General features: G+C 38.7%; 1 protein-coding gene across 1 annotated transcript in view; it reads left to right on the forward strand.

Moving 5' to 3' along the window:
- Positions 1-2,496: 2,496 nt before the first annotated feature.
- ACE2 (angiotensin converting enzyme 2) overlaps positions 2,497-9,987 on the forward strand; it is a 53,361-nt gene continuing 45,870 nt past the window's right edge. The window contains exon 1 of the mRNA XM_006164692.3: positions 2,497-2,763. Coding sequence (XP_006164754.1) covers positions 2,578-2,763 — 186 coding nt within the window. The 5' untranslated portion in view covers positions 2,497-2,577. The remainder of the gene's footprint in view (positions 2,764-9,987) is intronic.

Raw genomic sequence — 9,987 nt, forward strand, 5'->3', positions numbered from 1 at the left:
GGTTCAGAGAGAACACTTGCGGTAACAGAACATGAACTGTCTTCTCGGCAGAGATTGAACAAAAATTTCAGTCAGGACTTACAGTTGACCGTTGTGAGCTAGTTTTCTACAGAACCGCTGCAGGCAATTTCCCCATTGCCATCACTTCTCAAAGTGTCTTGATTTCCAGCATTTTCCTGCCTCCTGTTATCTCAGGTTCCTTGTTCATCTGTCTTTTAGTTCTCAGACTTTGTATCTTGCTTTCCCTATTTCTTTTTCTTTCTTTTCTTTTTCTTTTTTTTTTTGGAGAGGTTTTTGCTAGGGGGCGTGTGCACTCGCCAAAAAGACAGGGAGAGACAGGGAGACGAAAGTGAGAAATCACCCCCAGGGGGTATGGCCACATCGCAATCCCTTCTTCTCCATTCTCCTCTCAGGATCTTGGGCACATATGCACACACGCCTGGCATGAGTTTAAGCCACTGGGTCTGGGACTTGAACTGCAGTTGACTATTTTAGAGTGCAGGGACATAGCCATTATGCCAACTGCTGGTCTCTTGTTTTCCCTATTTCAATTTGATCATGTTAATCTTATTTTCTGTTTCAGTGAATTAAATTTGGACTACTCCTATTTTCTCTCCAAACCCAAGCTCTTCATTCAGAACGTTATTTGAGTAGAGATTTATTTCAGCTTTTATTAAAGTAACATTCCAAGTCTTTGTTTAGAGACTCACATGCTGATCCCCTTTTGCTTGCCTATTTTGTTCCCTAATACTTGTGAGAAACAGATGATTTCACCTTCCTCAGATGTGGGAGGAGACTCACTGAAACTTCTGTACTGATATTTTTTCCCCACTCTTATTGCTATTGAATATTAAGATTATTATTACCAAAGTAATTGTACATATTTATAGGAGTCAGTTTGATTTTTTCAGTACAAGAATATAATATGTTATGATTCTATCAGGGGGATTAGTATACCATCTCGAACATTTGTCATTTCTTTGTATTGGGAGCATTCGAAGTCCCAACTTTTAGCTAATCTGAGAAATACAGTAAATTATGAGCTCATTTTCTTTTAACATTCCTTATTATTACTTAAATTTGTTGGCTGTTTTACCTTTGGAAGGGATAGTATATTTTGATTCACATCAAGAATAGTAGGAGCCCACCTCTTTTTTATGCAGGTAAGCAAATGCATCATCTTCACTGAAGGCACAAGTTTCTGGGCTCTTTTTGTCTATACCTCCATTATTACTCTAGACTGTTGACTACAACTTAGTTAATGACCTGGATTGCATGGGCCTCTGTTCTGACACCACTACTTATTAGTTGAGTGAGGCTTGACAATTTATTTAAGCTCAGTTTCATAATCTGTAAAATGGTGATAACAATATTTGCCTATAGGTTTGTTGTGATACTTAAATGCTATATTACCACACAAAGGACTTTGAGTAGTTACTTATATATTTGGGTTTTTTTTCCTATTTTACAATAATATGTATAGCTTTGGAATGGGGAAAAGTAAGAATTTTTTTAAGGCTTGATTTTTGCCATTCACCTGAACCTGGAAGACTTGTTTTTCTGGGTGAAGAAATGTTTTCTCTGTGCAACAGTTTCACAATCACAGTCCAGCAGGCCCATGAGCCCTGTCATTTAAAGCAGCTCCTCTCTTATTTATGACACTCATGCCTATCATCTGGGAATGACAACACAGAGCCAGCTTTTGAGACTTTCCAAGACACCCACTGAAATCTTAGAATTCTATGTTGCCATGACCCCATGGCTATGGATGGCCAGAACTTGTCATGGACACTGGGGCACTTTTACTTCCTTATGAACTCAACTCACTTTTGAACAGGTAAGTGAAAGGGAAGTCAGCCTTAGAGCCAGTGTTTAATATGGTCATCTGAGAAATACAAAGCAGATCTTTTTAAGTGTTCCAAATCCAGACCAGGAGAGCTCATTCGTAGAGTGGAGGGTAGTCTTAAACTTTTTGAAAATGGCCATGGAAATTTGAAGTGATCAGAAAAAATGAATTTAATTAAGACAAACACAAATTTGTTTATTTGGAATGGAAACTTAACCCAAGTAGAGAGATTCTCCAAATATCAACTTGAAATAAAAATGAAGAAAGGCTAACTGACTATGAATGGATGTCTGAAAAATGTATAAACACCAGCATTACTCCCATAATCCCTAACTATAGGCCTATTTGGTTACTGTAAAATTATAGCACCTTCAGTATATATTTAACAACTTTTTAGGAACATATTAACCAAATATGAAAGTTTTGATTGGGTCACAAAGTACTAGGAAAGCTAAGGTTCTCTAAGATTAATGAGTAACATTTGTTTATTTGATTACTTTATAAAATCATTTAAAAATCTGTTTATATATTTCTGTCCTCTGCAAGATAAACTTTATATTGGTTAAACAGATTGTTTACTATTCTCTCCTTCTTCTTTTTTTTTTTTCTTTCTGTCTTCTCTGCTCAGTGCCCAACCCAAGTTCAAAGGCTGATGAGAGAGCAAAACTCATGAGGAGGTTTCACTCTAGGGAAAGTTATCCAGTGGATGGGATCTTGGCATAGAGGGAAAGATGGCAGCCTCTCCCTGGCTCCTTCTCAGCCTCGTTGCTGTAACTGCTGCTCAGACAACCATTGAAGAAGAGGCCAAGGTATTTTTGAACAAGTTTAACATTGAGGCTGAAGAACTGTCTCATCAAAGTTCACTGGCGTCTTGGGATTATAACACCAATATTACTGAAGAGAATATCCAAAAGATGGTGAGTTCTCCTGGCTACATAGGGATATTTGTTGCTTCTCAAAGATTAGATTACTGCCTATAAAACTGAAAAAGGAAATCAAAGAAATTCTCTGAGCTGTGAAGTTGGATGTTGCCTTTCAAATCTCTAATTCTGGAGTCCAAGATGACTAAATGTAACAGTCCCCAGAGTTCATTAGGAAAACTTTTACAAATACTTCTCTGATCTCAGTCTAGAGCCTTAGAAACAAGTAAACATACTCTCTAAAGTTACCACCACAATGATCATAATCAAGTTTTAAAGTATTGGGTCATTGGGAAAGTCATGACACATCTTTTGCATAGAAAAACAGAAAAATACATCATGACTTTCCTGATAACCTCATATTTTATGGAAATGTCCTAAATTATTGAATTAATTACTTAATTTAGCCTACAACATCAGCAGAGATACCTGAAGACTCTCTACAAATGATATGTTAACTGAAAAATGCAACTGGGGCCTTAGAGGAAGAACTAGCTAGTAATTAAGCTGATCATGGGAAGAGAAAAGATGGACTTGAAAATTTCTTCCTTCATTTTCACATAGCTCTGAGGGACTTCTGAAGGTCACAAAATCCAAGTAGAGCAGTCCAAGAAAAACTATAGTTAAATAAATTCTGATAAATCTCCTAGTGTTCTGGGAAGGTAAGATGTTCTGTTTGATGCAAAGATTTAGAAATGTATTCTCTTATAGATCCCAAAGCAGTATTCTTACACATTTAAGTGGTAGAAAAGTGAACAATGTTATTCAAGGAAATATTTTGGGGGCACTTTCCAGCAACACTTGTCTTCAAAATATGCAGTCTGAGAGCTTATTTTCTCAAGCAATTAGTGGGTTGCATGTTTAAATGAAATTACTGCCATTCACTGAACAAATGAAATCTGAGTCATATTGCCTCATTTGAAATCCATTAAGGTATTTTTCTTCTATTTTTCTAACCTCAAGAAAAGCCTGAAGATTTTGATAGCCTATTGTTGTCATAGGAGATATTTAATCTCATCTCATATTTTGGTGTTACCTCTCTTTACTCTCTTTATCTATTCATCTTTTACTGTAGCTTTTTTCTCAGTTGCTATTTGATCTTTGTTGAAGGTTACTGCAGATTATTGTGTATTTGTTTTCATCCTCATCTGACTGGTTCTTGGGTCATGTTGAAGGTACACTAACATCATTCCTAGTATCTTTGGAGCCAAACTGCCTATATCCAAATCCTTGATCCATTATTTTTTAGCGCTCATATCTGTCTTATAGTGTTGTCATGAAGACTACATGAATACTCAAAACTACTCTACTAGTACTTGATGCTCGTGTGCGTTAGAGAATACTAAGACATTACTATTGGTCTGTGAGAGAGTTAAGCATTTTTGAAGAGACATATAATAGTTCTGTTGAGAGCCCAGATCCTGAGAAGCCATGTCATGAAATGAGATGTAGTAATGACTGCTGAAACTATACCTGGATCATAAAAGTACTATCACTTTATTCATTCATTCATTCATTCATTTCATGACTACGGGGCACCCTTAACAGGGTCTTCAGGCTGCAATCCAGCTCCAGCCTCAGCCAACCAGAATCACAGACGCACATGTGCCCTGTATTTACAGACAGACCTCAGGATACAAACCCAGGGCCTTCTCATATGGCTTCAGCAACATGGTTTGCATTTCCATTGTGGTTGACCCAAGTACTATCACTTTTGAATTATACTCATTGATTAAGGACCAGAAATGAAAGACCATAAATCACTAAGTGCGGCTAAACTGGAAGAAAGTATAGGGAAAATGAGACTATTTAAATGTAAGAAACAAGCATAGAGCCAGATACCTCTTTCCCCATGCTGTGGTGAAATGTACAATAGTACACTTAGGTACACCTGTGTGGATTTACCTGGGGAGGGAGGCGGTGGCTGTGAAGGGCAATGGCTCTTCCTATTCTCTGATCACATGTATTGAAATCCCCTGATGCAATAGGGCAGTTGCTACATCAATCCACTGTAAACTAAAAATAATCAAAAATATTTGAAATTTTCATGAATGTGTTTAAGACCACTTAGTGTTTCTTTTTTTATTTTAAAATTTTTAAGAGAGATTTTTACTATAGGGAGCATGTGCTCGCCAGAGAGACAGAGATAGAAAGAGAGAACTCACTCCCCAGGGGGATGGCCATGCCACAGTCCCTTCTCCATTCTCCTCTTGGGATCTTGGGTATGCATGCACACATACTCAGTGTGAGTTTTAAGTCGATGCCTTTAGGAGCACAATGCTGTGGTCATGCTTCAAGGAAGAATTTTGGAAATGGAGACTGTACTCACAGAAAGAGCAATCAGAATGCTTTCAGGATATCAGAGTTAGAAGCTCCATAAAGCCTGACTTAAGGCCCAGCCATGGTGGTACAGCAGTAGTGTAATGCTCTGCAATGCTGGAAGCCATATGGAAGATTTTTGTTTGGTTCACTGGTTGATCTGTATATGCTGGGAATTCATATATGTGCTTATGAGCCTAGTAGGTTGAAAGACTAAGATTGGGAGGATCATGGTGTGAGACTGCTGAGGGTACTTCTCTTTCTCTTAAAAAAAAAAGAGAGAAATAAAAATATAAAGGAAAGCCTGATTTAAAAACAAAAAAAATTCTGAGATAGAACAAGAAAAGATAGTTTATTGGCCAAATTTCTTCATTCTAGAAAGGTGGTGACACTGAAAGCACAAAAGGCATAAAGTCAGAATAAATAGAAGAAAGTGTCAAGTGTCATTTATACCACAGGTGGTGAAACTGGTACGACTTGTAAAACTGGGCCATTCTTTAATCTAAAATCAGTGAGACATTGAAAACTATAATAACCTTTATATAAACTATGTGCTTAAGTGAATGGATTGTAGATCCACTCTGGTTAAGGAAGTGTGATCAATTGAATTGATGAACCCAGTTCTTAACCTTCTATATAATAATGTCCAAGGTCATGCCACTTTCTAGTGCCATCTCATTGCAGGTTATATGTCCATGTCCTTTGTCATGTGACTTGCTTTGACTAATGGGGGTGTTAGTAGACACGGCACAAGCTGGGGCTCAAAATAGACTTGAATAATTGGACTTGTCATCTGCACCTTGGTTTTTGCCATGAGAACCTACCTGAGCTAGCCAACTAAAACTGAAAGCCATGTGTAATAGTTGCCCCAGCAGAAGCCAAGCCCCAGACTCGTAAGCAAATCCAGCCAAGATCAGCAGAGCAACCTTCCAACCTCCAGTGATTCAAGGCATCTCAACAATAAACACATAAAATTGAGATTTTGAGTCGTTTGTTATGTAATGTTATTGTAGCAATAGATAAGTGATACAGGAAGGGAAGCTTGGGTTGTGTGACATAGGGATGTTCATTTTCTATCAGGGTGATATTATCGAGGATAACCTTCCATATTACTCCAATTTCCGTATTGTGTAACTTTCTTAGTGTAACTTTCAGGATTTAGAATATTGGGCTTTTTGGCCTATGGATCTGACCTAGTATGGCAATCCTGAGATCAAGGTGTGATAATGTACCTTACAATAATCAAGGACATTGAAAGTGGACAATCTAGAAGGGTGGAGAGGTCCATCTGAAAGAGATAGGAAAGAAGCTTGGTTCAGAAAAGGTTCCCAAAGCTTCCTCCTTTGCTCCACCATTGTGGTGTGTGTAGTTGATTCTATTCCTTGCGCTCTCTTCTCACAAGACTTTCAGGATCAGGAGATTCCTAGCCAGGAAGCAAAAGAATGTCCCAATTCCCAGTGGATCCAGATGAAAACTGGTAATAAAATCAGATGCAACTCCAAGAGGAAACATTGAAGAAGAACCAAACTGGGTCTATAAGGAATTGCACATGACAGGATATTCATATTTATACTGTACCAAGGTTACTATCACATTAACATGTCGAGCTGAAACAGCCACCACTACTGAACAGTTGGATATGTTTTACTGGAAAATGATTTTTCTAATTGTTTATATGCTTCTGCATTAGTAGATTGGCTCAGCAACGACTACGTGAACCCTTTTGTTGGTAAAACAAAACAGGTTTCCTAATTGTTTAAAAATCAGTGAAAACTGAATAATTCTTTTTTTGAGAGGTTTTTGCTATAAGGCACGTGCACTCGCCAGAAAGACAGAGAGAGACAGAGAGACAGAGAGCAAAAAATCACCCCCCCAGGAGGGGATGGCCATACCACAATCCCTTCTCCTCTCGGGATGTGCGCCCAGCGTGAGTTTAAGCCACTGGGTCTGGGACTTGAACCGCAGTGGACTACATGGGAGTCCAGCGACATAGCCATTACGCTAACTGCAAGTCCCATAGAAATTAGTGAAAACGAATCACCAAACTCCTGCCATGTGCTAGGCAATAAATTTCCCCTTTCTTTATAGCAAACACAATTTTCATGTTTAAGATTGAATATTTGTCAAACTGTAATTATCTATTAGAAAAATGATATTGCTTTTTCTTTTTTTAAATATTGCCACTTTTTTGTAATTCTTCCCTAAGAGTACAGGTATGGGAAATTAGCAAATTTATTACATTAATCAGAACATTAGTAAACAGTAAGGTGAAGCCAAATCATTAGCCTGACTGGGAAGATGAAATAGAGTAAACAAGAGTAAAAGTCTAAGCAAATAGAAAGATAATAAAAATCTATGTTATTTGTTAGTCCAACTCAAGACTTAACTTGCACAAATGTAAACCCAATGCTATAGGAAGAAATTGTAACCTTCTAAAAGAAATTCCAGAAAGAGCATACTTGATTATTAATAGCAAAGCTGGAAACTCTCCAGCAACATAGTTGGTTCCTGGACCATCTTTATCTATGGAGAAAGCAAAACGATGCCATTGTTAGCAAAGGCATCCTGGTTAACCGGTTCAATGTTCGGTAGTAACTATTATAGCTGCCCCCAAACTCCTGCCTTGCAGTTGAATTGAGTGCTGAAGATCCCCCTGTTTGAGCCTGGGAGGTCTCCAAGAACACACTGTAAATATTAGGGGTCTTTGGGGCTGGGAGGTGGTGTAGTGGTTAAGGCACTGGACTTCCACATGATTGACCACAGTTCGAGTCTTGGACCTGGCAGCTTAAAACTCATGCCAGGCACATATGCATGCATGCCCAAAATCCTGAGAGGAGAATGGAGAAGAAGGGATTGCAGTGTGGCCACCCCCACCCCCACCCCCAAGTGGGGGGAAGTGTAATTTCTTGCTTTCTGTCTCTCTGTCTCTCTGGTGAGAGCATGTGCCCTATAACAAAAATCTCTTAAAATTTTTTGAGAGGTCTTCAACAAGTTCATAGAAAATGTGTATTATAAAGAAACTAGTCATAGATTTCAAAATTGTTTTGCACCAAAATAAACTTGCACTTTAAAACATTTTTGAAGTCCCTTTGTATCTCTCTCTCTCTCTCTCTCTCTCTCTTTTAATTTATTTCTTCTATGACAGAGACAGATAGACAAATACCACCAACAGGGTCCTCATGGTATTATCCCACACCCAGTCTCAGCTAGCCTGCATCCGTCACAGGAGTGTGTGTGGATTCCTGGTGTGCTTGGGGGATTCCTGGGATATGAATCCTTGACTTCTCAAATATTAATCCAGTGTGTCACCACTGAACCACGTCCTGCCTCTCTCTTTCATCCCCATATTTCTTGATAAGTTAACAGAAGCTGTGAAGGGAAAGCAGGAGGCTCACATTCTTTGGGTGGCCTGTAGGCCTTTTTCATCCCCCTGCTGACTGAGTCTCTAGGGTCCTTGGACACACCCAATTCCTGAACTTTTTCCCCTGCCTCTAGGCTTGGAGTCACAGTGAACTCAGAGGAGGGTAATTCTAAACTGCTGTTCTATATCCAAAGAAAGAATGTTGACTTAGTCCCTGTCTCTAATGCATCTGTCCCACATCCCTTGCCAGGCTTAAGTGCTTATATATAGGTATAGGACTGGGGGAAGATCATTGGTCTGCAAATAAAATGCAATTTGGGAATGAGCACTATATTGCGTTTCATGAAATAAAAGAAAAAGTAAAAATGTAAATGTTCAAAATTAAAATTTAAGGGACCAGCAGTTAGCGTAATGGTTATGCCACTGAACTCCCATGTAGTTGACTGCAGTTCAAGCCTCAGAACCGGTGGCTTAAACTCACGCTGGGTGCGTGTGCGTGCGTGCCCAAGATCCCGAGAGGAAAATGGAGGAGAAGGGATTGCGGCGTGACCATCCCCCCGGGGGGTGATTTCTCGCTTTCTGTCTCTATGTCTCTCTCTGTCTTTCTGGCAAGTGCACACGCCCTATAGGAAAAACCTCTACGAAAAAAATTAAATTTAAAATATGAAAGCTCCCATCTAAAATAAACAATAAAAATTCAGATACTAAGGTGGGATAATAAAATTCATATTCTTGTGATTTACATGACCTACTTTGTTGAATAGAATAAGTTTTTTTAAAAAAATATGCAACTCTCTGGACATATTTAAAAAGTAATAGAGGAAGGGCAAGCAGATGGTATGGAGGTTAGGTGGCTGGATACCACATGGCTGACTGCACAGTTTGAATTGCAGACCTTCAGCTTGAAAAACACACCAGGCGCATGTGTGCGCATGCCCAAAATCCCAAGAAGAGAATAGAGAAGGAATCGTGACATAGTCATCCCCCCTGCTGGAGGTGGGAGGTGCTTTCTCATCCTCTCTTTCTATCTCTGGCAAGTGTACACACTCTATAGCAAAAAAATAAAAATAGTAACTCAAGAAACTTTCATCATCTTTGAATCTAATAGGACTTTGAGGGCTGTATTTGGAGAGTTGGACAACTATAGGACTGGAAGGTGGAGGTTTTCTTGGGAGCTTGATAGTCTCCAAGGTACTGAGTGGATGCTAAGTCCATCCAGTCTCTCATGTTTATCTTCTTAAAAATTATTTATTGGATTTTATTTATTATTTTTTAAAACTTTCTATAGAGCACACATGCTCCCAGAGAGAGACAGAAAAAGAGAGAGTTTTCTGAAAATACAGCCTGATTCAGGGGATAAGGAGGAGATAGAAAAAGATAAAATGAGATGTAAGTACACTAAATCTCAAACAACTTATTACAAAAGTATTTTAATTGTTTCAATACAATGATCACAATTTCTGTAGTGACCACTAGACCTATGGTTGAAGACAAAGCTTGTATGAAAACATTTAAAAGTATAATGGGAGGGGGGCAGCAGG

Source organism: Tupaia chinensis, unplaced genomic scaffold (genome assembly GCF_000334495.1).
Source record: "Tupaia chinensis unplaced genomic scaffold, TupChi_1.0 Scaffold143678_1, whole genome shotgun sequence".
NCBI classification, from domain to species: Eukaryota; Metazoa; Chordata; class Mammalia; order Scandentia; family Tupaiidae; genus Tupaia; species Tupaia belangeri.